This window comes from Apodemus sylvaticus, chromosome 1 (assembly GCF_947179515.1).
Source record: "Apodemus sylvaticus chromosome 1, mApoSyl1.1, whole genome shotgun sequence".
NCBI lineage: Eukaryota > Metazoa > Chordata > Mammalia > Rodentia > Muridae > Apodemus > Apodemus sylvaticus.
This window is the reverse complement of record NC_067472.1, coordinates 94,945,349-94,973,272: the sequence shown is the minus strand read 5'-3', so window position 1 is coordinate 94,973,272 and position 27,924 is coordinate 94,945,349. Positions and strand designations below refer to the sequence as shown.

The 27,924-nt window shown below is 44.0% G+C and overlaps 1 protein-coding gene across 1 annotated transcript; it reads left to right on the top strand.

The window, feature by feature from the left end:
- Positions 1-27,924, top strand: Ctr9 (CTR9 homolog, Paf1/RNA polymerase II complex component). The gene is made up of 25 exons (XM_052201189.1): positions 1-230; positions 1,188-1,286; positions 5,164-5,403; positions 5,819-5,936; positions 6,575-6,664; positions 9,480-9,628; positions 11,916-12,023; positions 14,667-14,774; positions 14,881-15,117; positions 15,271-15,360; positions 15,466-15,594; positions 15,688-15,871; positions 17,062-17,150; positions 17,769-17,954; positions 18,031-18,118; positions 18,278-18,426; positions 20,433-20,549; positions 20,672-20,817; positions 21,559-21,630; positions 22,048-22,183; positions 22,319-22,465; positions 23,312-23,469; positions 24,400-24,493; positions 24,779-24,891; positions 26,903-27,924. The coding sequence occupies exons 1-25, from the start codon at positions 186-188 to the stop codon at positions 27,327-27,329; spliced, it is 3,519 nt and encodes a 1,172-aa protein (XP_052057149.1). The 5' UTR covers positions 1-185; the 3' UTR covers positions 27,330-27,924.

Here is a 27,924-nt window from a genome sequence, read left to right as displayed (position 1 = left end):
GCGGGGCCTCCGGAAGTGGCCGGTCGGGGTCTGAAGCTCGTTGTTTCAGCGGCCGACAGGGAAGGAGAAGCTGGTACTCAGGCAGCTCCGCTGGGTGTGAGGTGTGGTAACCTCTGCAAGGCTGGAAGCCGGGACTTCGAGCTGCCGAGCGGCGGGGTGAGAAGCGCCTGCTTTCAGAGCTCACCATGTCGCGGGGTTCCATCGAGATTCCCCTCCGGGATACTGACGAGGTAGGTGCCGAGTGTGGAGCGGGGGAGGGCTGTGAACTTGGCCGATCCCAGCGCCGACTTTGCTCCCCTAGGTTTTTTGAGGGGAGAGCCGCAGTCCAGCTTCTCGGCCCAGGCACCACTCTGCTGGTCACCTTTCTGGTTGCAAGGACTTCGGGAAAGTTCGCCTGCAGCCTGCTCCTTGTTGACAGTCGGCTGTCTTCCGGGGCGCAGGGGTGTGAGCGCCGAGTAAGCCTCACCGATTACAGAGGGGACTCAATGCCCCCGGGCTACCTGCAGCTCCGATTTGCGACTTTTTTTTTTTAATCTCCCTGGGAATCTGAGAGATGGTTCTTAATGCCTTGGAAGAAAAGTCTGTCAAGGCACACTGTTAACACAGCTCTCTCGGCGGAGATAAGGGGCCCGAGATTTAGCCGCTCCTGTGTGCTGGTAGCAACGACCCACTTTCATCCATGGCGTGCGGTTTGCCTGAATAACAGCTTTGCTTCCGTCTGACTGCATTTTTCCCACTTTTATTTTTGATAGAGGTAGAATTCATTTCTAAAATATGGTGGTCTTGGGTATATTCCAGAATATTTTTCTTCTAATTTTTGGTGCCCACATTTTAAGCATGTAGGTGACACACTATACTACCTCCGTGATTTAAGTGTACGTTGGTATTCAATTTTGCCTGTCCTCTGGGATCGTGTTTCTCAAGATCTCAAACCTATCAGTGTTTCATTGGCTTATAGGTTATACAAGGTTTCATTTTGGTTTTGAGTAAGCAAGTCGTTGGGAATTTTATAGTTTTAGCGATGTTCACATCGCTAAAAGGAGTCATCTGCTTTGCTATGCTTTGACCAAACGAGACTATAACCTATTGAGTACATAGCCTTTGTGTATGCCCATTGATGAGTATTCAAAACACGAAGACGAGAGAAATTGTAAATTTAAAAAGGAAACGTTTATTCTGTGTTTTAGGTCATTGAACTTGACTTCGATCAGTTGCCGGAGGGAGATGAAGTTATCAGTATTCTGAAGCAGGAGCACACACAACTGCACATATGGATTGCTTTGGCGGTCAGTATTTCTATAGCAGATTTTTTTTTCTGTTGACTGGAAAAAGCATGTGATTTTGATTTCAAAGTACAGTAATAGCCCACATGATTAAATCAGTTGTACATGATTAAATCATCTGTTTGAAAATTAGTTGTGCCAGACACGGTAGCAGCAGAGGCAGGTTGATCTCTGAGGTCAGCCTGGTCTACTTCCAGGATAGTGAGGGCTGTGCACGCACGCATGAACAATGGTTATATTATAATTTATGGAACAATAAGGGCAGTTTCCTAACTACAACTCTACTGGTAAATTAATGTCTGTTGATAAAGGTGCAAGATTCATTTGAGGTAAATAGTTCTCTATATTGAGGTTTTAATTACTTATTGGTAATTCAATGAAGCTTAGCTTATGTATAGATAGATGGAATAAACATTGCTTTCAATAACATTTCTTTTAAAAGATTCTGGAAGGTGATTAGGCTCCAAGCTAATGTATAAAGAGGCTCTTTTGCGGTGAAATTTATCTCTGCATCACGTTTTGTCATATTTGTTCCTGCCTCCATGATATGAATACTACTAGGAACTCTCAGCAAATCCAGTCTGGGAGCCTATAACTTTAGATACTCTACTCCCTGGTGTCATGTTTCCTCTTATGAGAAATAGTAAAATAAACTATACTCACTCTTCCTAAACTGGTATGCTACAAGTGGTGTTCATATAAAGATACATAAGAAGTTCCTAATATTACCTTGATGGTCAGAAAAGTAGGTTTGGAATTGGGCACATTTTCTGCTCAATTATGCTATGGATTGAATCTAGGTCCTTGAAGATACTGGGCAATCACTCATCTACTAACCTGTGTCCCCAGCCTTGTTTTTACCTTTTATTATGAGCAGAGTCTCACTACGTTCCCCAGGCTGGCCTTGACCGTTAGTCTTCCTGCTCAGCCTCCCAGGTATTCATCTTAAAAATATATGTAATTGTTATTGCACATTGTACATATTAATGGATTTCTCTGAGACATTTCTCTATATGCATATATTGTGTGTTGGTCATATTCATCCTCGTAACCCCCCTCACCCCCATACCCTGCTGTAATCCATCTACTTTGAGGCTTTGTTCTTTTTTTGTTTGTCAATTCCAGCGCACATATTTAAAAAAATCTAGACCATGCTTAGAGTTTTGTGTATGTCCTCTAGTTCCATCCATTTTCCTGAAACTGACATGGATCATTCTGTATGGCTAGCTAAAACTCTCTTACATGTATAGTATATTTACTAGTCACCTAATGGGCACCTACACTGATTCCATAGCCTGGCTTTTGTGAACAGACACACTAAATGTGGACGTGCCGGTAGTGTTTATATGTGCTGACTCTTTCCTTTGGATATAAGACTGGGAGTGGTAGAGGAGGGTCATATAGTTGGCCTACTTTTAGACCATGAGGAACTTCCCTACTGATTTCCTCATCCTTGTCAACATTTGTTATTGTTGTTATTATTGGTAATAGCCATTTTTACTGGGACAAGGTAGAATCTCAGCTTTTTTAAATTTTGTTTTATTTTTTGGAGTTTCTGTTTTGTTCTTAAAGATTTATTCATATTTTACATGAGTGCTTTGCCTGTGTATATTCTTGTATATCACGTGTATGTCTGATGCCTTCAGAGACCAAAGAGAGTATTGGACCCCTAGTTGTCTGATGCCATTCAGGTGCTGGGAACCAAACCCCCATCCTTGCTGCTCTTAACTGCTGAGCCATCTTGCTATCTGTTTTATTTATTGTTGTTTGGGGTGATATTGTTGTTGTTGTTTACAGCAGAATTTCATGCAGCCCAGGCTGGCCTCAAACCAGCTATTTGTCTGAGGCTGGCCTTGAACTCTTGATCTTCCTGCCTTCACCTCCCAAGTGCTGGAAGATTTTTGCCTCCATGCCGAGCACACAGTGTACTTTGCATACATACTTGCCTAATGACTAAAGATGCTGAACATTTTTCATGGACTTAGTAGTTTGTACTTAGCCTTTTGGGAAGCATCTGTCATGTCATTGGCCTGTTTGTTGATCGGCTTACTTGTTTTATTGTTTGAATTTTGGATGGCTAGTTTCTGAGTTCTTCATGTATTCTAGACAGATTCTCTGTTAGATGAATAGGTGAAGATTTCCCCCCTCTGTAAGCCATCTCCTTCATTCTGTTGTTCGTTTGCTCTGCACTTAGTTCATTGTAGTTCTGTGTGTCTATTTTTGCTTCTGTTTTCTAAAATGTCTATTCTAAGAGAATCTTCCCAGCTGGGTAAAGTGGCATACTTCTAAAAGCCAGCATTTTAGAGTCTGAGTCAAGGGGATTGCAAGTTTGAAGCTAGTCTAGGTTCCATATTGAAACTGTTGCCAAAAACAAACCAAAGCAATAACAACAAAATGTCTTCCATCAACATATGTATATACAAAAAGTATTTCTTCTAACAGACTTTGCCATTTTTGCTAGAACAATCAACTTCTCCTATTCCCTGGAGATCAAGTCGTGGATCCTGTTATTGTAGACTTGGTATTAGTGGTAGAATAAACTGATAAAGCTTTGTAGATTGGGTTCCTTTGGGGAAACTGTAGTCTTGGGTTTAAAGAAGACTTTGTTCAAATTCCAGCATGACTGCTGTTTGTCCTTAAACAATATTCTAATTTCTGAGGCTCTTTGCTCAAAACTTTGACGATGTTAGTACTCACTTTATTAGGTAGTTGTAAGGATTGAAGGAAATGTGTGTAGCTCCTGGCATGCTGTGTGACCTATAGACAGTAGTTGATATAAAATAGATACATAGTATCTATGTAGCATATGCCTAGAGAAGTTAATAATCTGTCCCAAAGTCACTGATAATTTTTGGAAGAGGCAAAACCAAAGCCTGAGTGAGTTTTGTTGTTTTTGAGACAGAGTCTCTTCTGCTTAGTGTTTACTGGGGGTGGGGGTTAGTATATAGGCATCTGTTTGTATGTTGCCCTTGTGTATACATGTGGAGGCAAAAGACCAATATTATTATTTTTCTTGGAGACAGGGTGTAGCTCTGTCTGGCCTGGAACTTAGTATGTAGACCAGGCTAGCCTCAAACTCATAGAGATCCATCTGTCCCCTTATTAGAGTGTCTGGCCAGCAAGCACCCAGGTTCATGCTCGCTCGTGCATGCGCTCGCTCTCGCTCTCTCTCTCTCTCTCTCTCTCTCTCCCTCTCTCTCATTTCCTCAGTCAGTACTGGGGTTAAACTATTACTAGATGAGAAATACACATATCTTTTGTGAACCCTTCCGCCCCCAACCCCCAGGGTTTCTCTGTATAACCCTGGCTGTCCTGGAACTCACTCTGTAGACCAGGCTGACCTTGGCTCAGAAATCTGCCTGCCTCTGTCTCCCAAGTGGTGATTCTAGTTTTAATAGCTGTATCCAAGTTTAATTGACTTTGATAAACTGCTTATGTGTGAATTGTACCATTTGGTATTGAGTTTGGGTGTTCCTGTGGAGCTGCCACCACAGTCACATGTGGTCAGTGATTATCCAATGCCCCAAAGTTCCTTCCATGTTCTTTCTCAGCCCTTCTGTTTCCAACCAGCACTGATCTGCACTACTTGCATTTTTGCTGTTAAGTATTTTCTAAGTCTTAGAAAAGTGGAGTCACACGGTATGTATTCTGTTGGTAGACAGGCTTCTTTTAGCATAATTAATTTGAGATTTATTTATTTTGTAATTGCTGTCAATAGTTCAAATCTTTGCTTCACAGAAATATACCACAGCTGTTCTATTGATTTACTTGTTTAATTGGCTTCTCATTTTTCTATTACAAATAAAGGTTCTATAAACATTTGCGTAGTTTTGTGTGTGGACACATGTTTAGTGATTTTAATTTCACCCTTTGCCTAAAGCTGGAGTACTACAAACAAGGAAAAACAGAAGAGTTTGTGAAGCTGCTGGAGGCAGCGCGGATAGATGGCAATTTGGACTATCGAGACCACGAGAAAGACCAGATGACTTGCCTGGATACACTGGCTGCCTACTATGTACAGCAGGCTCGGAAAGAAAAGAACAAAGACAATAAGAAGGACCTTATTACACAGGCAACTTTGTTGTATACAATGGCTGATAAAATTATTATGTATGATCAGGTAAATCAAATTTGTTTCAATTCACGAGAGTATAGAATACCACATGAAAGCAAAATATGTGTATAGTATATTCTTTGTGAAAGTTTTTACTAAAATAATTGTTGATACAGTCAAAAAAGAATAACTTATTGAAATTAGAATTGCATTAGTCCTTAAACTGTTATTTTGGCAAATTTAGTGTATATGTACATGTTGAGTCCATATTCCCAGTGAATTTCAAGCAGGTTTTAGGATTGTGACCTTTGTCTTGTTGCTGTCTTAGGCCTAGATTTGCATTTCAGGGTAAGCTGATCATTCATACTTAGAGATTCTTACTGGTAGCCAGCTACTCTGGTCACTTACAGAGGAATGCCAAGCTTCTACCCTCTGTGGTTGGTAAATGGTCTCTAGTCTTAATAAAGTCTGTCCATTACAGAACCATTTGTTGGGAAGAGCCTGCTTCTGCCTGCTCGAGGGTGACAAAATGGATCAAGCTGACGCACAGTTTCATTTTGTACTTAACCAGTCTCCAAACAATATTCCAGCCCTTCTTGGTGAGTGGTCTTCAGCAGGACCTTAGGTTCTAGTTGATCAGCATTGCCTGGGAGCTTCTATATGTAAGAGAGAGGGAGGGGGGAGGAAGACAGAGAGAGAGGAAGAGAGAGAGAGAATATCTTTTGTGTATATGTGTGTAGTGCATAAGTATATATTAGAATATATATAAATATAATAAGCTAGTTTTGGGTGGTATAAAAAAAAGCAGGCTGAGCAAGGGAGAAGGAGCGAGCCAGGAAGCAGCACTCCTCCGTGGCCTCTGCTTCAGTCTCTGCTTGAGTTCTTGCCCTGACTTGCCTTCGTGACAGACTGAACTGTAAGTTAAAATATGTCCTTTACTCGCTAAGTTGTTATTGTCCTGGTATTTATCACAGCAATCAGAAGCAAAGTAGACTAAGTTATTGTTTGCTTCTGAAGAGTCAACAAATAATCTCTTCATAGAATAACTATGAGGTAGTTTTAATGTTATTTTACATAAAGACTTTTAGGACTAAAATATTGCACTACCTATGGAAAACACATTTTTAATATGATAATTCACTATTTTCAAGTATTTCTTACTGAGATATAAATTAGTGTAAAACATAATAAATTTATGTTCTTTAATCAACAATATTGTTTCTTTAAATAATGACAGGGAAAGCTTGTATTTCATTCAACAAGAAGGATTACAGAGGAGCTCTTGCTTACTATAAAAAAGCATTGCGCACTAACCCAGGATGTCCAGGTAGGAGGACTTTTAATTCTAAGCTGTTTATGATCAACTTGATTGAAAATTGATTATAAAAAGATACTTTAGGAGTAATGAAATGAAAGGATCAAAGTTATTTTGTTCTGGGGTTGGGGAAATGGTTCAGTGTAAAGTGCTTGCTGCCCAGAGTAAGGCCTGGGATTTGGATTGGATCCCCTGCTCTTGCTGCAGAGTCAGGCAAGTGTGGTGACCATCTGAAATCCCAACACTCAGAAGGCAGAGCTGGGATGCTGGCAGAAGCCAGCTAGCTACACACTCACCAGAACTAATGAGCTCTGGTTTGGTTGAGAGACTCTGCTTAGATAAATAAGGTGGAGAAAGGAGGAGGAAGACACCCAATATCATCCTTGCCCCCCACCCCCAAGATTATTTTTTCTTGGTGTTTATTTTATTTAAAACTGAATGGCAGATCATATTATATTTTGACCTGTGCTACTTTTCTTCCCAAATATTTTTCATTTAGTATATTTTTTGGTGTATCAACTATGTGCTAGGCACTGTTCTGAGACTGCAGCAATGAACCAAAAGATAAAAGTTCCTGCCTGCTCATGTAATTCACCTTCCAGTGAGTTAAATAAGAAAAACATAGACCATGAAAGGGTGAGAACATGAAACAAAGTAGGTCTATACAAAGGGTGGCCAGGGAAATTTCCCAGGGATATAAAGTGCTAGAATAGCCAAGGGTCATGCAGACATATGGGAGAGTATCATCCTGGAAAAAGCACAGCAGGTACAAAGGTCCTCAGAAAACTGCTTGGCAAATTGCGAAATACCATGGAGGCCAGTGTGTCCAGAATGGAAATGGATGGAAAGTCATAAGAAATGAGATTGAAGATACTGCCCAATGCTTTTCATGTTGCATATCTGAGTTTATATATTAGATACTTCAAGCTTTTGACAAAAATGGGAACCCTTGGAGGGCTTTGGGCAGAAGAATGTGGCATCCGACTTGTGCTTAGGAGTACTATTGAGGGGCTGGAAAAGGGTTCAGAGGTTAGGAACACTGACTGCTCTTGCAGAGAACTAAATTCCCTACACCCAAATGGCAGCTGAAAACTGTCTGTAAGTCCAGTTCAGGGGGCCTGACTTCCTCACACAGACATACATGCAGAAAAAACATTAGTGCACATAATGTTTTAAGAAAAAAGTACCATGAGTCTAGAATAGGAGGTCAGGGCACAGGCACGTGAACCCTGGAGAAGGTTCTTGCAAGCGTGCAGGTCACAGCCGATTAAAGTTCACAACCGAGGAGATAACGGTGGGTGGTACGTGTGGTCACAGTCTCCCATTTTAGAAGGAGAGCCGATGTGACATGTGAAGCAAAAAGAGCAAGAATCAAAAGCCAAACAGGTTTTAAGAGTGGAGCTACATTTTACTACATTTGGAAAACAGTCCAAGAGAAACTTGGTTAGACATGAAAAGATTGAATACCTGTCTAACAAAAGGCACTAGCAAGAGTTCATGAAAGAAGTCTGTGATGAACAGATTAACTTGAAAACCAATGTATTGATAGTACAAAAGCCAGGAGTGTGTGAAGCCAGGAGGGAAGGAAGTGCAGCCAGGGAAATTCCCGGGGACACTCCAGAGCAGTGGCCCTCAGCCTGCCTGACACTGCTGCCCTTTAATACAGCTCCTCATGCTGTGATGACCCCAACCATAATGCTATTTTTGTTGCTACTTCGTAACTAATTTTGCTACTGTTATGAATTGTAATATAAATATTTGTGTTTTCTGATAGTCTTCAGTGACCCCTATGAAAGGTTGTCTAACCCCTTTGGGGTCAGAGCCCACAGGTTGAGAACAGCTGCTCTAAAGTATAAAGGTTAGGGAAATGGAAGATTCGGAAAAAACAGCCTAAGGAGTGGCCAAAGATAAGGGGGGAAAGCAAAAAACCTCAAAGTAATGTCCTTGAAGCCAAACGTGAAACATTTTGCAAGGGTTATAGACTGTCTCATTGTGTGGTTAAGCCAGTGAAATGGGCAGGATTGATGAGCAGAATGCAGATCACTAGTGACCTTGATTAGATAATTTTATTGGAGTAGTAAGCATGACATCTCACTAGAGGAAACAGAAGAAAGGAATTAGAGGCAGCACTTGTTTTATCAGTTGTCTAGAAGAACAGCAATGGACTGGCAGCCAGAAAGGAAATGGAATCAAGAGACTTTTCTGTAAGATGGTAGAATGTTTGAATATGGCTGAGAATGGTCCAGAGAAGAAAATATTACAGTGCAGGAAAAATGAGAAACAGTACTGTCATGGTGTCTTCAAATAGATGAGAGAGGATCCTATGACCACTGGAGCATAGCCTTAGGAAGGGCATGCTTGTGTTCTGCTATGACCTTGAAATGAGGTAGATTGTATGAGCATAGCTCAGAGATGAATGACACCAGCTTTGTATACTCAGACATGGACTGAAGGTCTTGATGAGGGGTTTATTCTCTATTTTAAATAGTAAGGTTATTCATGCATGTAGCAGAGTGTATGCACTCACATTCATATATGTACACACACATATACATAATAATTTTTAAGTAGAAATGGAGCCAGTGGTGGTAGTTTACTGCAGTGGGTGCTATAGAATAAGAAAAATGCCATTATTATAGATATTCTTTTGTATAGTGAGAGAGGTGCCCATAAGAAGGGGAAGAATTAGAATGATATGGTTTAACTACTAATGAAATCAAGTTTGTGGTAGGCCAACAGGTCTTAAAAGAGTCCAGACACTGGAAATTGGACTCTTAAAGTATCTTAGATTGGCAGGACAAATGACTTAATTTTATTTATTTTTTAGCTGAAGTTCGTTTAGGAATGGGCCATTGCTTTGTCAAACTTAACAAACTGGAAAAAGCTCGACTAGCATTCAGCAGAGCCCTGGAACTCAATTCTAAGTGTGTGGGAGCACTGGTTGGACTGGCTGTTCTAGAACTCAACAATAAAGAGGTATGAGAAGAAAGACGACCTCTAGCTTCAGGTTTGTCAGGCCTGCTGTCCCTTATCTAGGGCTCCTAGAATAAGTTATGCATTAGAGATCTAGATTCTAGACTATAGATAGGAAATGTGGTGCCTGGGCTGCTGGCACCATCCCAAAAGTAAACATTTCTGTAGTATAGCCATATGAAGATAGCCTCACAGCTTAGGTAAGATGTCCCTTCCATCTGTTTTAAGACTAGCACATACTACACACACCCCTCAAAAATGGCTTTAAAACTTTCTGAAGTTTAGAATCTCAGATGAGAGATTGTAGGCCCATAGATCTATCTAACAGGTATCTGACAAAGTAACAAATCCATGCTCCACTGACTTAAACAATAACATTTTTATAATTCACTAAACAAAGTATCTCAGATCTTACACATGACACCACAATGTTATCAGATACAGTGATTTGCAATAACTTTATGTTAACCTCTCCTTAATGCGTGACTTTCCCCTGTATCTACAGCCATTAGATGGTTACTGCTTGTTCCATTAGTCTTACAGAAAGGAAGGAAGCAAGAGGCTTTCTGTAGGGATTTCCCTCAGAAGTTCCAGCTAATAATGTAAAGGTAGTTCCTGTTCTGCTTCTATATTTAATTATCCAAAAGGTTGCCAGGGTTTCTCTGTCAACATTGTTGACAGTTGAGTCTTTTGAGTAACTGTTCTCTTTACTGAGTGTTTTCCAGCCTCTCTGGCCTTTACCATTAAATGCCAGTACCATCACCATAGTAGTAATGACAAAACCTGACATTGTCCCCAGTGAGAATTTCTTCCTTAGGCCAATCTCTAGAGGAAGAGAATAGATTATCTTGACTAGTTACTCAATCATGATTTGTCACTTGGGATTGGAGAAAAGGAAGAGAACTTGCAGAAATCGAAATGTCTCATAGACTATAAAAATCTGATCTGAGGCCAGGCATGGAGCATGGTTGTCTCTTCCCACGCAGGAGACAAATGTAGGCAGATCTGTGAGTCTGAGGCCAGTTTTGGTCTACATAGAGGGCTCCAGGCCAGTACACATGGTAAGACCATGTGTTATAAAGAAAGAACAAAAGGCCGGGTGGTGGTGGCGCACGCCTGTAATCCCAGCACTCTGGGAGGCAGAGGCAGGTGGATATCTGAGTTCGAGGCCAGCCTGGTCTACAGAGTGAGTTCCAGGACAGCCAGGGCTACACAGAGAAACCCTGTCTCGACAAAACCAAAATCAAAAAAAAAAAGAACAAAAGGAAGGAAGCTGTGATCCTTTAGCAAGGTAAAATGGCTTCCACACCAAGAAGGCAGCTGAGGCAGGACTAGTAGGGTTTTACTGCTGTGAACAGCAAGGCGACTCTTAAAAGAACAATATTTAATTGGGGCTGGCTGATAGGTTCAGAGGTTCAGTCCAGTATCATCAAGGCAGGAACATGGTGACATCCAGGCAGGCATGGTACTGCTGGAGCTAAGAATTCTATATCTTCATCTGAAGGCTGCTAGCAGAATACTTAACTTCCTTGCTGCTAGGATGAGGGTATTAAAGCCCACACCCACAGTAACACACCTACTCCAACAAGGCCACACCTCCAAATAGTGCCACTCCCTGGGCTAAGCATATTCAAACCATGACACACACAAAATCAAAAACTGGGATTTCATTACAAATTAATATTAAAAAATCACACCCACATTGTATCTCACAGCTGTCTGTAACTGCAGCTCCATAGAATCTGATGCTTTCTTCTGGTCTCCACGGTCACTGTACACACATGGTATACATGTGTACAGGCAAAATGCTCATACATATCAATACAGATAAGTCTTAGAAATGTTCTTTAGTCTGTTCTCAGAGTCAGCATAAGTTATTAAGACTGGTACCAAGTATACTTTTGTTAAGAAAGCTATATTGTGCCGGGCGGTGGTGGCGCACACCTATAATCCCAGCACTCTGGGAGGCAGAAGCAGGTGGATATCTGAGTTCGAGGCCAGCCTGGTCTACGGAGTGAGTTCCAGGACAGCCAGGGCTATATAGAGAAACCCTGTCTCGAAAAAACCAAAAAGTCGAAAGAAAAAAAAAAAAGAAAGAAAGAAAAAAAAGAAAGAAAGAAAAAAAGAAAGTTACATTGTAACAATTTGGTATTTCCTTATTTGGTACTTTGCATCGTTTATGAAGAATAGCATCCTGTCTTATGGTGTTGAACTATAGATAAAGGACCTTCTGGACAGTGCTAATTAGAAGGTGTTTTTCACTCCATTGTGTTACATTGTTTTCTTTTAGGCTGATTCCATCAAAAATGGTGTGCAGCTTCTTTCCAGAGCCTATACCATTGATCCTAGCAACCCTATGGTACTGAACCATCTGGCAAACCACTTTTTCTTCAAAAAGGTAAAAAAATGTTTTTATTTATTTATTTTGAAATTTGTTTTTTTCTGAATATAATCAGTACGTGATTTTTGTTTAACTTGGGAAGAAGTTTGAAAATGTCATGTTTTTGTTTTATTCCCAAATCAGAGCTTGTATTAGTTGCCTGAGAATGAGCACATTCATTCATTCACTAACTTGATATGCATTGGCACTGTGTGCAGCCTGCGATGGAAGCTGAGTAAGACTGCTGTCTGCACTCAAGCCAAGGCCTTTGTGCACGCAGAGAAATGAGCAAGTGACGAGTGGTGAGGGGATGTCAGCACAGTGCAGAAGCCGTTAAACCTGTGTTAAACTCGGTGTCACTAGGTAGTTGGAAGAGGCCAGGCCTGGCTGGAGGAAGCCCTGCCTTTGGAGAAGTCAGGACATAGCATGCAGTAGACTTCAGCAGGCTGTGTTAGGCCCAGGTGGGAAGCACTTGCTTCATAGAATTTGACTGTAGGTACAGGTATCAGTCAGTGGTGCTTCTCTTTATTCTCACACGTTGATCTTCCCCGTTAATTCCACCATTTTTGTGGAACCATATTTTAGATTTCTTAACATACCAAATCCAAGGTACCATTGATAAAGTTTTTCATTTTTAAAGTTTTTACTAGCATATATTAGTCATATATAATGAGTTTCACTATGACATTTTTTTTTTTTTCGAGACAGGGTTTCTCTGTGTAGCCCTGGCTGTCCTGGAACTCACTCTGTAGACCTTGGAACTGGCTGGCCTTGAACTCAGAAATCCGCCTGCCTCTGCCTCCCAGAGTGCTGAGATGACAGGCGTGCGCCACCACTGCCCGGCTTCACTGTGACATTTTAATAAAAATATTGTATACTGCCAGGCAGTGGTGGCGCACGCCTTTAATCCCAGCACTTGGGAGGCAGAGGCAGGTGGATTTCTGAGTTTGAGGCCAGCCTGGTCTACAGAGTAAGTTCCAGGACAGCCAAGGCTACACAGAGAAACCCTGTTGTATACCTTGATTGATCATATCCCTCCATTTTCCTCTCACCCCACCCTCCTGCTGATCCTTTCCTATTTCCAATTAGTCCCTCTGCTTTTTTGTCTTTTTTCACTAGTTTATTTGTTTATACACTTTACATCCCAATCTATCTCTGACTCTGTTACCTGCCATTGGATTCCCTTCCCCTACCTGAACTGCTGGTCAGGCCTCGGTGGGAGAGAAGGTGCTTTTTATCTTATTTGGTGACCCAATGGGTCTAATTTGGAGTGCTTGCGGCATCCTGAGTGTGGGGTTGTGTATGAGCTTATGGGCGGCTTACCACCAATAGCAGTCTTTATACAGTAAGCAGGAAAGTTCAACTTGCTGTCTTGGAGCCAGGGACTAAATGGTACTATAAACTTTAAAATACCTGAGTAACAGTTTAGGTAAAAGTTGACAGGGTGGACAGCCTTACTAATATGAGCTGCTCGTGTGCTCAGTGCTAAGTCCTAAGCACTGTTAAAAGGACATGAGCTGCTCGTGTGCTCAGTGCTAAGTCCTAAGCACTGTTAAAAGGACATGAGCTGCTCGTGTGCTCAGTGCTAAGTCCTAAGCACTGTTAAAAGGACATGAGCTGCTCGTGTGCTCAGTGCTAAGTCCTAAGCACTGTTAAAAGGGCATGAGCTGCTCGTGTGCTCAGTGCTAAGTCCTAAGCACTGTTAAAAGGACATGAGCTGCTCGTGTGCTCAGTGCTAAGTCCTAAGCACTGTTAAAAGGGCATGCGCAGGGCTCCCCTCGTTATGCTCATATCTAACCTGGGAGGTAAGGAGGCTGTTCCTTCTTTCCTTTCGTGTGTGTGTGTGTGTGTGTGTGTGTGTGTGTGTGTGTGTGCGCGCGCGCGCGCATATGAATACACAGTTGTGTGAGGCAAGAGGTCGGTGTCAGGTATCTTCCTCAGCCACCCTTTACCTTTTTTGAAAGAAGGCTTTACTTTTATTTTTTTTGTGTTTATGCGTGTTGCCTGAATGTGCACCAGATGGTGTCTGTGCCCCAGGAGATCTGAAGAGGGCATTGGATCCCCAGGAACTGGAGTTAGAGAAGATTGTGAGTCACCGTGTAGGTGCTGAGAACCGAACCTGGGTCTTCTGCAGAAGCAGCAGCTCTTGACTGCTGTGTCACCTCTTTAATCCCTCTCACCTGATTTTTTGAGCTGGCATCTCACAGACTCTAGAGCTTATTGATCCAGTTAAACTGGGTGGCCCTGAGCTCTCCCTCTCTCCACCTCCCAGCGCTAAGCTTACAGAGGCATGGCCACTCTGTGTCAGTGCTGCAGATCTGCACACAAGTCCTCATGACTGCATAGCTCTTTCCAACGGAGCTGTCTTTCCAGCCTTTTTCTTGCTGAGTGCCCATTTTCTTGATGAGTAAATTGAGGCAGAGTTACTGGCTTAGAGCTTGATGCTGCATCATTCTTGATTGCTGCTTTACTTGTTGCAGTTATGATTATTACATAGTGATTATTCATTTAAGGTTATAACTGTTACAATGCTGAAGTTCAGCTATTTAGGGAGAAGATGAAAATACACCTTACAGCTAAATGAAATGTTACCAATTAAAGTGAGTTACTATTCAAGCAACCTTCTGACATCACTCAACTTTTCTCTGGTATGGAATTCAGGATTATAGTAAAGTGCAGCACCTGGCTCTCCACGCATTCCACAACACAGAGGTGGAAGCAATGCAAGCAGAAAGCTGCTACCAGCTGGCTCGGTCCTTCCATGTTCAGGTGAGGCCATTATCACGTCCTGAGTCGTCCTTTGGCTTAGAGGCTTGCCTTCAGGCTTCTGACCACTCTGACGTATCGTTGGTCTTGTTTTGTTCTCGTTTCCCAGGAAGATTATGACCAAGCCTTTCAGTACTACTATCAAGCCACACAGTTTGCTTCATCTTCCTTTGTCCTACCATTTTTTGGTTTGGGGCAAATGTATATTTATCGAGGTGACAAAGAGAATGCATCTCAGTGCTTCGAGAAAGTTTTGAAAGCTTATCCGAACAATTATGAAACTATGAAAATCCTTGGCTCTCTGTATGCCGCTTCAGAAGATCAGGAGAAACGGGACATAGCCAAGGTGTGTTCTAAATCCTAGGGACCCTGATACTCCTGCTGTGGATGCTTAGCTGAGTGCCAGATCTTTGGCTTCTTAAGCAGGTTATGGTGGCCATGTTTATCATTGTCATTGTCTACTTTGACAGTGATATTTTAATGATCTCATTTATTCCAGGGCCATTTGAAGAAGGTCACAGAACAGTATCCTGATGACGTGGAAGCTTGGATTGAGCTGGCTCAGATCTTAGAACAGACGGACATACAGGTACGAATATCTGCTCCTATGTCCTAGACGGCGTGTGTTAACAAGCAGGTGTACTGCATCTCTCTGTGGTCTGTAAGTCTTACTGTGTCCACTGTGAAAATGCAGGGTGCCCTTTCAGCCTATGGAACAGCCACACGCATCCTGCAGGAGAAGGTGCAGGCCGATGTCCCTCCTGAGATTTTGAATAATGTTGGGGCCCTCCATTTTAGACTTGGAAACCTAGGTGAAGCAAAGGTGAGGAAACAAACCTTCCTTTTCTGTATGCTCCACCAAGCGGCAGGCACATGCTCAGCTGAATTCAATAACAGTGCCTTCTCTTCCTCACAGAAATACTTCCTGGCCTCCCTGGACCGCGCAAAGGCAGAGGCAGAGCACGATGAGCACTATTACAATGCCATCTCTGTCACCACATCCTACAACTTAGCCAGGCTCTATGAGGCCATGTGCGAATTTCACGAAGCAGAAAAACTGTACAAAAACATCTTACGAGAGCACCCTAACTACGTAGATTGTAAGAATTTTGGGCGTGTGAGAGAGAGAGAGAGAGAGATCCTAATTTCCATAATAACAGCAAAAACTTATTTAGGAAAGAAAGTTTTTCTTAAAGATGCAGCCTGGAGTGGTAGCACGCTTCTGTAATCCCAGTACTAGAGAGGTAGAGGCAGAACGGGTCAGGAATTCAAGGCCAGCTGTTCTTCCAGAAGATCCAGGTTCAATTCCCAGCACCCACATAGTGGCTCACAACTGTCTGTAACTCCAGTTCCAAGGGACCTACCTGACACACGCACACGGACATACATACATGTAGGCAAAACACCAATACACATTTAAAGAAAGTAAATAAAACTAGCATCGCAGTTTTATTTACTTATGCTGGAAAATACAAGGATCAGCACAAGTCACACGAGTCATGCTCGGCAGCAGAGCCAGCTGCTGAGCCGCTCCCTGGCAAGCCGTGCTAGTGGTGTAGTCTGGAAGTGCTCTTCCCTGACTAGGGGTTTTTTCTTGAAACAATTATTACTAAAATGACCTAGTTTGCGTTTTTACAACCAAGGCATTGTAAATAATTGGCATTTTAAAATTAACCTATATGCTCTGTAGCAATTACTTCTCTTCCAGGGTTTTACTCTCCGTAGTTTCGTTTGCCTACACTCATCTCCACTCTCAAAATATTATATGAAAAATTCTATACGTAATTCCTAAAGTTCAAATTGTGAACCGTCCCGTGTGTGGTGATGAGTCCTCATGCTTCCCTACTCCCCCAACCCAGGACGTGGGTTCTCCCAGGACTGTCCGTGACTGAGCAGTCATTTCAGAGAGCAGCTTAACTATAGGCTATCAGTATTTGTGTGCAGTGACCCTTACTGTATTTTACAGCCATGGATCTGTAATCCCAGCACCCCAGAGGCAAAAGGGGGGGGGGGGTTCTGAGTTCTAGGCCATCCTGGTCTATGTAATGAATTACACTCCAGCCAAAGCTCAAACATAGTGAGACCCAGTCTCAAAACAGAAAAAGGAAAAAAAAAAGACCTAGTGATTCAGTTTCTCTTTTTCCTAGCTAGAGTGATGCGTCTCTATGTGTGAGGCTTTTCTCTTCTATATGAAAGTATTAACAAAACACAGCTGGTCCAAATGTCAGACTTAACCGTTAGGACCCTTTAGACGTGAGATTGTGAAGATGAATTCAATGTGCACTTTCAGGCTATCTGCGCCTAGGAGCCATGGCCAGAGATAAAGGAAACTTCTATGAAGCTTCAGATTGGTTTAAGGAAGCCCTTCAGATCAATCAGGTTAGTGTTACTGACTTAGTTTTGGAAATCTCCTTTTTCCTTTCAAAATCAGTCTGTCGGTTTAATGGCTGTGATGTCTCCCGTAACCGTGGCACCTCTGAGTTTAGTGCCTTGTTTTATCTTTAGCTCACTTGTTAGAGACTTTAAAGAGTATAATAGTTTGTTTGACTAGTCATTCTCATAATCAGAATTGTTTTAAATATATAAAACTGTTTCCTTTCTATTTTCCTCTTCCTTGTTTGCCTCCCATCCCCTATACCCAGCTCTGTAGCCTGCCGAGAACAGCTTCCAGAGTCAGTGTCTTAGCATCTGTAGGTCATCTGAGCTTCTGATTGTGGCTCACAGAGAGAAGACTGCACATGGAAAGATGGGTTCACAAGTCGTTAGTTACTCTTCTGGTGGGCAGTACACCGCTATTAGTCCGTTCCCTTCTTTTGCACTGTGTATGCTGACACAGACACCGCATTGATTGCAGCTCACTAGCAGGTCTCAGCTCTCGGTCTGAAAACCACCATAGTGTTGGAGCTGTAAACCTCTTCAGCTATTAGCCATTTTGGGGAAGAGGACTGATTTTCTCAGATCCCAGAGTGCAAAATTTACTTCTTCATATGCACATAGGATCATCCGGATGCCTGGTCTTTGATTGGTAACCTCCATCTGGCCAAACAAGAATGGGGCCCAGGTCAGAAGAAGTTTGAGAGGATACTGAAACAGCCAGCCACACAGAGTGACACCTACTCTATGCTGGCCCTTGGCAATGTGTGGCTCCAGACTTTGCATCAGCCAACCCGAGACCGAGAAAAGGTAATCTCCTGTCTCCTTCAGCAAGATCGGTGTCCGTATCCTTGCTGAATTTTTCAGTAATTCTTCTTTCCTATAGGAAAAGCGCCATCAAGACCGTGCCCTGGCCATCTACAAACAAGTCCTCAGAAATGATGCCAAGAACCTGTATGCTGCCAATGGCATAGGTGACTAGAAGCCTTGGGTCCCTAACAGTTAGTGAAGTTAAGACTTTTGGGGATGTTAGTGGATGTGGTTTCCTGTACAGTGCCACGTTTAGCATTGGACTTTCGGTTGTTAGAGCAACAGTCAGACCTTTCTTACTGTCAGCCTTTGTATAACTTTAGGAGCTGTCTTGGCCCACAAAGGATACTTCCGTGAAGCTCGAGATGTATTCGCCCAAGTGAGAGAAGCAACAGCAGATATCAGTGATGTGTGGCTGAACCTAGCACACATCTACGTGGAGCAGAAGCAGTATATCAGTGCCGTTCAGATGGTAACATCTTTGCTTCTCCAGATATTTGCATGTCGTGTGGAGCCATTGCTCCCATAATAGACTTTCATGTCATCTCTGTAATGAAAAGGCCAGGTAGATATGAGTCCCAGTTCCACAAATTCATGCCACATGCAGAGATCCTCTGACTTATTTCGCTGTCTATAAAGAGTGGAGGTCTCTTAATCTCACAGAATTTTGAGAGGATCCAGTATGAAAAGAACTGGACACTAACCTGTAGGACAAGTATCCACTAAATGGAAGGTTTAGTGTCTGAAGTGAAACATGTGTCAGTAATGTTAGGTGATGAAGTTGTACATGTTGCGTCTCTCTGTGTTGCCCTGTGTTATCATGTCCTCCCACATCCGCCTCCCAAGTAGCTGGGATTGCAGTCACATGGCAGCCCTTACTTTAAATGCATATCTTAAAGTTGTATGTTTCCTTACATGTGTGTCTGTGTTGTGTGAAAGCATGCCTTGTGGATTAGGCTGCCTCAGGAGGCCAAAGAAGGCTTGACTCTCCTGGAGCTAGAGTTCAGGCAGTTGTGAGTCACCTGACCACGGGTGCTGGGAGCCAAGCTTAAGGCCTTTAAGAGCAGGAAGTATTCTTCATCACTGAGCTATCTATCCTGTCCCACTGTTTATCTTTTAAGACAAAAGAAATACAAAATGAGGTGGGGAGACAAAAATGGAAACAAGGCTTGTACCTATAGATTTTGTTAGTTTCTCATTTTTGCTGAGTGCTTTAGTGTAAGGAAACTCACTGTTTTCAGGACACTAAAATAACAAAGCTCTTAGTGTCTGTGGGTAGAGTATGGTCAGAAAAAAAGAGGCTTCTGAACAAAGAGGTAAGAGTAGTTAGTCCAGGCTTCGGGAGCTAAAGTGATCAGAGGGATTTACAGAACTCAGGTTGAGTGCACAACCCAGAGGTTGTGTTCTTGTAGATGAGCCATCCCAATCTGCAGAACAGATGCACTGCCTTCGAGAAATGCAAATTAGCCATGAGAGCTAGTCCAGGAAACCACCTTGTCAGTTACCTTTAACAGGATGTGTATATGCTTGTCAAAAAATGTTTGTATAAAAATTAACTCTGGGGGGGCTAGGGAGATGACTCTGTGTAGAAGTGCTTGCTGCATAGTCATGAGAACTAAGTTCAGATTCCTAGTACCCATGAAAAATGTATGTATTTTCTCAGTACTGTCAATGGAGACAGGAGTTTCACTGGGATAGCTAAAAGGGTGAGGGTAGAGGGGTGGCAAGCTCTGGCTGAGAAATCCTGTCCATGGGATAAGACAGCAAAGGACAGATCAAGACACCAAGAAACCTGACATCATCTTCTGGCCCCTGTATCCACCTCTCCCTTCACACACACACGTAAGATACACATCACACACACTAGAGTAAAATTACCTCAGATCAGTTAGTCTGACTAACACATTAGCTAAAGTGTGAGACTTGTATGTTCATTGACAATAGTCTCCACAGAACCCAGGGGAACATGTTAAGAGTGTGTCACCCTTAGGATCCAAGAGTGTGACTTGTCATGGTGGCCATGGTGAATTGATTCTGGATAGTGTCCTAAAGATAGGAGAAAGGGCTTTCCAAGCTAAGGTTGAGGCAGCCAGGCAGGCTGGCAGACCTAACTCTCTTTACCTTCCAGTCAGCACTGGGCCAAATTCCAAGTGAAAAAATATTTTAGCCTAGTTTTTCTGTGATCAGATTTTTATATTGTAAATATGTAAACTCACTAATGTCAGAAGTCAACTCCAGATTAGTCTCTGGAATTAGCGAGAATGGAGTGTCTTTTCAGAGCTTTAAAATTTGTTTGAGATCCTGACACAGCATGAGAATATCTCCCTGCTATGTTGTGTTGTTTATTTTTGAGACAGAGTTTCTCTGTGTAACTCCTCTGGCTGTCCTAGAACTCGGTCTGGAGAGCAGGCTGGGATTAAGGGAAGCCCACCACTTCCCAGCTCTGCTGTGTTTCTAACTAGCATTTCCTTTTTGTAGTATGAGAACTGCCTCCGAAAGTTCTATAAGCACCAAAACACTGAAGTTGTGCTCTACCTGGCCCGTGCCCTCTTCAAGTGTGGCAAGTTGCAGGAGTGCAAGCAGACGCTACTGAAGGTAACAGGACTTCGTCCGCCCACCACTCCTCAGCGGCTGCCTGGCGTTTACCTGGCGTTTACCTGTTAAAAGCCTTTGGTGGCATTCAGTCATAAGCTACGTGCATTGCTTTCTGTTTACAGGCCAGACACGTGGCACCCAGTGACACTGTTCTGATGTTTAATGTGGCCTTGGTCTTGCAAAGATTAGCTACCTCTGTCCTGAAAGATGAGAAAAGTAATCTGAAGGAAGTCCTTAATGCTGTGAAGGAGCTGGAACTTGCACACAGGTATGAACTTTGAAGAAAAGGGCTTTACAATGGCTTGTTTCCTTAAAACTGTCTCAGAAGATTAAAAAAAAATTTTTTTACTTACCTCAAAAAAATAATAATACTAATAATCCTCAGGGGAAAGAAAGCATTAGAGGTCCAGCAGTTTAGTGTAAGGTCAAAGCACACAGTTGCCATGTGGTGGCGCCATACTCCAGGCAGAGTCCTGGGCTCTCGGAGCCTGATCCTGCAGGCGGGCTGGCTGGCTGGCTGGCTGGCTGGCTGTGGGCTCAGCAGTCTGAGCCAGTGGTTCACTCTTGTGAGCTGTTTTGTCTCCACTGTGTCGGTTTCGTGTTCTGTTCCAGTGTGTCTTTATGGGATGTTGATTTTCATCAAGCTAGGATTAAAGATCTTATCACTTACTGTTCAACAGATTTGTTCAGCTCAGTTCAGCTGTGTTTAACCTTATAGGACTTAGCAGTTCAGTGTGGTAAGATGACAGCTCCCATCTCTGGTGATCCACTGTGCTTATGTTCATCTCTGTTAATGTTTCTTGCCTCATCTCATGACGTGTAAGTGCTCATGACTTCTACCCCACCCACCATGCTGACACGGTTAGTTAGTAAATTTAATGTTTACTACCTGTTGTCATGGTTATTTTTTAGTTTACTGACATTATTAACTATATTTTGCCTTTCTTATTAAACAGGGCCTTAATATGAGGATTGAGTGAAATATCTTTTATCTTCTCCTTCCATTTAGATACTTCAGTTACTTGAGTAAAGTTGGAGATAAAATGAGATTTGATTTGGCTCTTGCTGCTTCTGAAGCGAGGTAATGCCTTTTGGGGGGAGTAGGAGCATCAGTGTAAATTAGGAGCATGGCACCATAACAAAGTGGTTCCTGGCTTCTCAGGGCCACTTCTTCCTTCTCCTTAGAGTCCCTCACCCACAACACCTTTTCGTACTTTCAGGAAATTGATGTAGTATACTTAGGTTGTTGGAAAGCCCTCTTTCTGTTGTCTTTGCGAGGCATGGTCTTGCTGTGAAGCTAGGCTAGAACTCAGGATCCTCTTCTCATGCTAGAAGTACAGGCCTGGACCACCACTCCCAGCTAAGAAATACTTGTCTGCTTTTCTCACATTATGTCAGTGAAGCAAGACAGGGATTCGGAGTTGGGAAACTTAGCACAACGAGTTTAAGGAAAACAGGTGCTCTTAACTGTGATGTGTCTTTGCATCTGAAATATTAGGCAGTGCTCCGACTTATTGAGCCAGGCCCAGTACCACGTGGCCCGAGCACGCAAGCAGGATGAGGAGGAACGGGAGTTGCGGGCCAAGCAGGAGCAGGAGAAGGAGCTCTTACGGCAGAAGCTTCTCAAAGAGCAGGTGCGTGTACACTAGAGCTGAGGAGTGGCGTGTACACGCTGTGTGTTAGGAGCTAGTCCTCTGCCTACTCCACGATGGTTTTGTTCATTATAAGAACATTTTGATCAATTCCTATATACCCCCTCCCTCCACTAGGAAGAGAAACGTCTCAGAGAAAAGGAAGAGCAAAAGAAACTTTTGGAACAGCGAGCCCAGTATGTGGAAAAAACCAAAAATATCCTCATGTTCACTGGCGAGACTGAAGCTACAAAGGAGAAGAAAAGAGGTGGAGGTGGAGGGCGGGTAAGATCCGGCCTGCAGTCTGCAGCCACCTCAGAGGCTGCCTTGGGGCTTTCTTTCTTTTTTTTATTTTTTATTTTTTTTGATTTGGGTTGGTTTTTTCTGTTGGTTTTTTTTTTTTTTTTTTTTTTTTGAGACAGGGTTTCTCTGTGTAGCCCTGGCTGTCCTGGAACTCACTCTGTAGTCCAGGCTGGCCTTGAACTCAGAAATCCACCTGCCTCTGCCTCCTAAGTGCGTGCGCCACCACCACCTAGCACCTTGGGGCTTTCTAAAAAAAAAACAAAGAGCTTAGTTTAGTTGGCTCTGTCCTCACTTCTTAGCCTTGACATCCTCTACGAAGGCATAGTCCGACCCAGATTGCAGTGTCTGCTGTGGGCAGTGGCCGCCGACCTCAGCCAGGCCCGTAGTCCCTGCTCCCGTGGGAGTCTGACTCAAGGGTCTAAAATGAGCATTCGGAAGAACTGTACTTTGAATCTTGGTCTTCTCCCAAGCTGAAGGATCTGGTATGACGTTTGGTAGGTGATGCTGGGTAGCTGCAGAGACCGTACCTCCCAGTCAGCTACATGGCCATGGGGTTAACAACCAACGCCTTCCAGCCTTCTCAGAGCTAAGGTGGGGTAGATGCCTTTTTAATTGAAGGTGTGCTTGCCTTGTGTTGACTTCTCAGGAAGTCGATGCCATCTCATGACGAGTGTAGAAAGTGTGGACCCAGCCAAGCCCCTCTCCCGCGTGACTTAGTAAACACTAGCTCTTCACTTGTCAGAGGCCCACAAGGGCGCTCTGGCCTCCTGCGCCGAGCTGTGCTCTCAGTGCCTGGAAGTGACTGATCGTGGTCTTCTTGGATCATAGCGTGCCAAGAAAGGAGGCGAGTTTGATGAGTTCGTCAACGATGACACTGATGACGACCTCCCTATATCCAAGAAGAAGAAGAGAAGGAAGGGCAGTGGCAGTGAGCAGGAAGGTGAAGAAGAGGAAGGTGGAGAGAGGAAGAAGAAGAGGAGGAGAAGGTAGTGTCCTCATTACTGTTTGAGAGTCTAAAGGCGAGAGACCTTTCCTTGTTATAAACATTTCGTCTTCCCAAACTGCCGCCGCCCTGCTTTAGCTAGTCTCAGAATCTCGAGCGTTTGATTTGCATGTCTCTCTAGCTTATTCCATGGAACAACTGACATTCACCGTTGTCCATTTGTTTCTTGAAATAGGGTTTATGTATTCCATACTAGCCTTGAATTTTCTGCGTATCCCAGGTTGACCTTAAACTCTCAGAGATCTGCTTGTCTCTGCCTCCAGAGCACTAAGGTCATTGATGAGCACCACCATTCCCAGTTTTCTTTTCTTGTAGCGTATTGTGGACACAGATGTGAAGTAAGCAGCCAGGGTGGCAGCTTTGTTGACTGTGCATGTGCAGTACTGGCTGGCAGTGAGCTATTCCTCTCTGGAATGTGAATGAATGGTTGTGAAACTTCTCTTTAACCACCCAGTGCTGTCTGTCCTAAGACCCAGGATGCCCCACGCTTTCCTGCCTGGGACTCTCCTTTCAGCTGTTTTCTGAGACTCATCCTTCCTGTGCTTCCTGTCCTTGAGAACGAGCCTGCTGAGCCATCAGACCGTCACTGTGTGGCTGCAGGGAGGATCTTTGTAACAGCTGAGAGGAGGGAAAACAGGGAAAGATTGGGAGATCCAAACCATTGGCTCCTCGCTCAGGCACTGCTCCATATGCAGATGGCAGTGTAGATGAAGGAGGAGCCACACGTGATGGTGATAGGTGACGGGGTGATGGCCACTGTCCTGCAGACCCGAAGACTGTAGACCCTGTGCCCTTGAGTGCACAGTAGAGCTGAGTCAGTATCCATACAGAATGGTACCACTGTGATGGCAGTGTAGCCTTAGGCCTGGCAGCTACAAACCTCCTGACAACCTCTTGGTGTTCACTATTCAAGACCTCCAAAGGGAGAAGAAGGATCTGATGATGATGAAACAGAAAATGGCCCCAAACCAAAGAAGCGCCGTCCAAGAGCAGAGAAGAAGAAGGCTGTGAGTTCTAGAGCTGTCTTCCTGCCGTGTGTGTGTGTGTGTGTGTGTGTGTGTGTCTGTCTGTCTGTCTGTCTGTCTGTCTGTCTGTGTCTGTGTGTCTGTGTCTGCCTGCCTGCCTGCCTACCTGTTTGGCAGAGTGCCACAGTCCACTCTTCTGTAGCTTCTTCCAGCACGAATGCTTGCTTTCATTGGTGGCTGTTGATTGTTACTATAATAAAACCTAGTCTAATAAGATGTCAACAATATGATATCCCCAACTAACGGGTTCTGCTTGACATTCTCTAGCCCAAGCCAGAACGCCTGCCTCCTTCAATGAAGGGAAAAATAAAATCCAAAGCCATTATATCATCAAGTGATGATTCTTCAGATGAGGATAAACTGAAAATTGCTGATGAAGGGTAAGAACTCCCCTTGGTAAATTCTGATGGTTGGTAAGTCCCAGTTTGATAGGAGGCAGGAATCCCAGGGTATATTCTAACTGTGGGAAGCCACAGTGGCAGCTGGCCAGCCATCTAGACATCTTGTGCATCTTTGTCCTTAGAGGGAAAACAAAATTGGAGACGAGATAGCTGGGAGTGGTCAGTGTGCCGTCCTCTCACCAGCTCCAGGCTGGTCTTGTACTCTCGGTGACCCTCCTGCCTCAGACTTGTACTCCATGCCTAGTTATAAGACTCTGTGTCTTATAACTAGAAGAAACCACAACAGACATGCCCTTGAGAAGCTTAGCTGATGTCCTAGTCATCCCTAAGCGAGTGTCATTCTGCTGCCCAACGCTGACTGGCCAGCAGGTACTAGGAGTGGCCTGGCCCTGGCCTTGTGGAGATGAGGGATTTAGTGTCCACTCTTCCTCTGCTGGGCTGGAGGCACACCTCTGCCTTCCTGGTGGACTTAGCTCACCCACCCTGAGCTCATAGCCTTGATGCAGTGACTCCTGACTGTGCTTGCCTCTGGTGGTCACATGCCCGCCCACCCCTAGACTCCTGGAACATAGCTTTCTGTACCACACGCCTTCCCGTGACCATTCTTCAGTCAGCCAACATTTATGTTCCTCCTGAGAGACTGGCAGGTGATGTGGATACCTCAGACCCAAACCACCCTGCAGTGGGCTGAACATGTCTACTTCACTTTCCCATTTGCTGCTCTAGTGAGCAGCACCCTAGAATTGGTGATGGTAGCTCTGTTTTTGGTAAGAGAAGGGGTTCTTAAGTGCAGTAGGAGGGAGATTCCGGGCTGCTCACAATAGCTGTGGCTCTGGTGAAGCCCTTGCCTAGCCCAACAGAACCATCTGGGGAGGTGTCATTTTCTTTTGCTCTGAAGATACTGCCTGATACAAATCTGGATTGCTTTCGCTGAAGGGCTGCTTTGCCCTTGTCCTCACAGTGCCCCTCAGGCTGTTGGTAGCAGTCTGCAGGGCTAGGGGAAGAGATGCAGTTCTTCAAAGAACGCATCTGCGAGACTGAGCTGCGGCCTATAGCCACAGCCAAGATTATGTGTACCATTTGTATCAATTAAACTTTGTCCCAGTCACCATGATATGTCTGAGCAATAGAATGAAGTGGTACTGATTTTGAATGGGTCAGCACAGCTCATGTTCCTGTCATCGTCCCCTTGGTCACATCTCCATGTTCTTAATGGCCTGTGCTAGGTAATGCTTGTATGGTACCTTCTTCCAGACCTAGACACAAGGTGCCTTTCTTTAGTATGTAGGGCTGCTTTCCCTTTTCCCGGATCCTTCCCAGGCTGAGTTCTGTAGGAATGTATCATGGAAACCAAAGCTGCGGAGCTGAGGTAGCCTCTCTGTGGTTAAGGTGTGGTTCTAACCTATTGAAGCGGAGGCCATTACCCCTGGCTGCTGCCGCCTCCCTTTCCCTGACATATGTCAGCAACAGTGATGGATCCTGGGAAGAAACGTTAATAAGCTGAAGGCCCCTTGCTTAGCCCTGTCATCCTGTTGATGACCTCATCCTTGTGAAGTCCTGGTGCCTCCGCAAACCTCAGAACAACACTGAGGTTACTCTTCAGGTGTCAGTTGACATGGGTGTTTTAGGACAGGAAGTTTCCTACTGTCAGTCTTAAGACTTCTGAGTCTCAGCCACCATCAGAGGGTCCACATTTTACCTTTGTGCCTAGGATTTGTTATAATGTCAACTGAAAATTTTCCACTCTTTGCCCTTTTGAGTTTAAAATTGAAAGATGCCTGTTAAACAGAACCTAACATGGTAGGTATGAGTCATCCTTCTGTTCGCTGTGCTCACTGAGTGCTCCCTCATTGTTGATCTCAGTTTACAGTGAAGGGTCCACATTACAGAATAGGACACAAAACAAGTATCGCAGGTGCTCAAAAGCATGACCCAGACCAGAAAGTGCTGTTGGCTGTCCTAGAGTCTCACCCACACCTTTCTCCTCCAGACACCCCAGGAATAGCAACAGTGATTCTGACGATGACGAGAGGCCTAACAGACGTGCCTCATCGGAGAGCGACTCAGATGACAACCAGAACAAGTCTGGCAGCGAGGCGGGCAGCCCTCAGAGGTCCGGTAGACAGGAGTCGGATGAGGACTCTGACAGTGACCAGCCGTCCAGAAAGAGAAGGCGCTCCGGCTCTGAGCAGTCGGACAATGAGTCTGTGCAGTCTGGGAGGAGCCCCTCTGCAGGTTCCGAGAATGAGAATGATTCTCGCCCGGTGTCTCCAAGTGCAGAGTCGGACCATGAATCAGAGCAGGGCTCTGACAACGAGGGTTCTGGCCAGGGCTCTGGAAATGAATCAGAACCAGAGGGCTCAAACAATGAGGCCTCAGACCGAGGCTCAGAACATGGATCAGATGATAGCGACTAGGTTTATTTCATCAAAGACTCCATGGGGGTGGGAGGAGCTTTATAATATATAAAAGCTGTGATTTAAAAAAAACATTTCAGATGGTTAGTCATTTGTGAAAATTTTCTTAAGGCAATTTTTTTTGTACTTGTATATTTACTAACTTCCAAGAGACATTTCCTGTGCTGGAGAGTCCAGTGTCTGGAACTGGAGCAATGAGACTCCTGCGCTGTGGTGCAGCTCCACCTGCCATATGTGAAAACTGCAGTGATAACACAGATGCTAAAGCATTCCCGCAAGGCTTGCCCAGGCTAGCCCCTTCTCCTCTCCGGTAGGCAGCATGCTGCTATATATGGTTTTTGTTGCAAACTTGTACCAAATGTTGCAGAAACCGAGATATATGCCTCTGTTCCCTTTTGAGTTGAGACTGAAAGTTTTATTTCTAGGGGAAGAGATGCCCCTGTACTGAACTCTGAAAGGAAGGTGTTTACAGTATGAGATTGCAGCCATGAGGCAGAGTGGCAAAAACTGGGGAGGGTAAGGTGTGGAAAGCGCTTTTCAGTTGTCAGAGTGGGAAGACCTCCCCAGCCACTTAATAAACCCTTTACCAACCGTG

What these genes read in the sequence shown, in the direction of transcription:
- Ctr9 (XM_052201189.1), top strand. Translation starts at nt 186, where the DNA reads ATGTCGCGGGGTTCCATCGAGATTCCCCTCCGGGATACTGACGAG. An exon ending in CTTGCTGCTTCTGAAGCGAG is followed by an intron (nt 21,631 to 22,047) that starts GTAATGCCTTTT and finishes CTGAAATATTAG; the next exon opens with GCAGTGCTCCGACTTATTGA. An exon ending in AGAAGCTTCTCAAAGAGCAG is followed by an intron (nt 22,184 to 22,318) that starts GTGCGTGTACAC and finishes TCCCTCCACTAG; the next exon opens with GAAGAGAAACGTCTCAGAGA.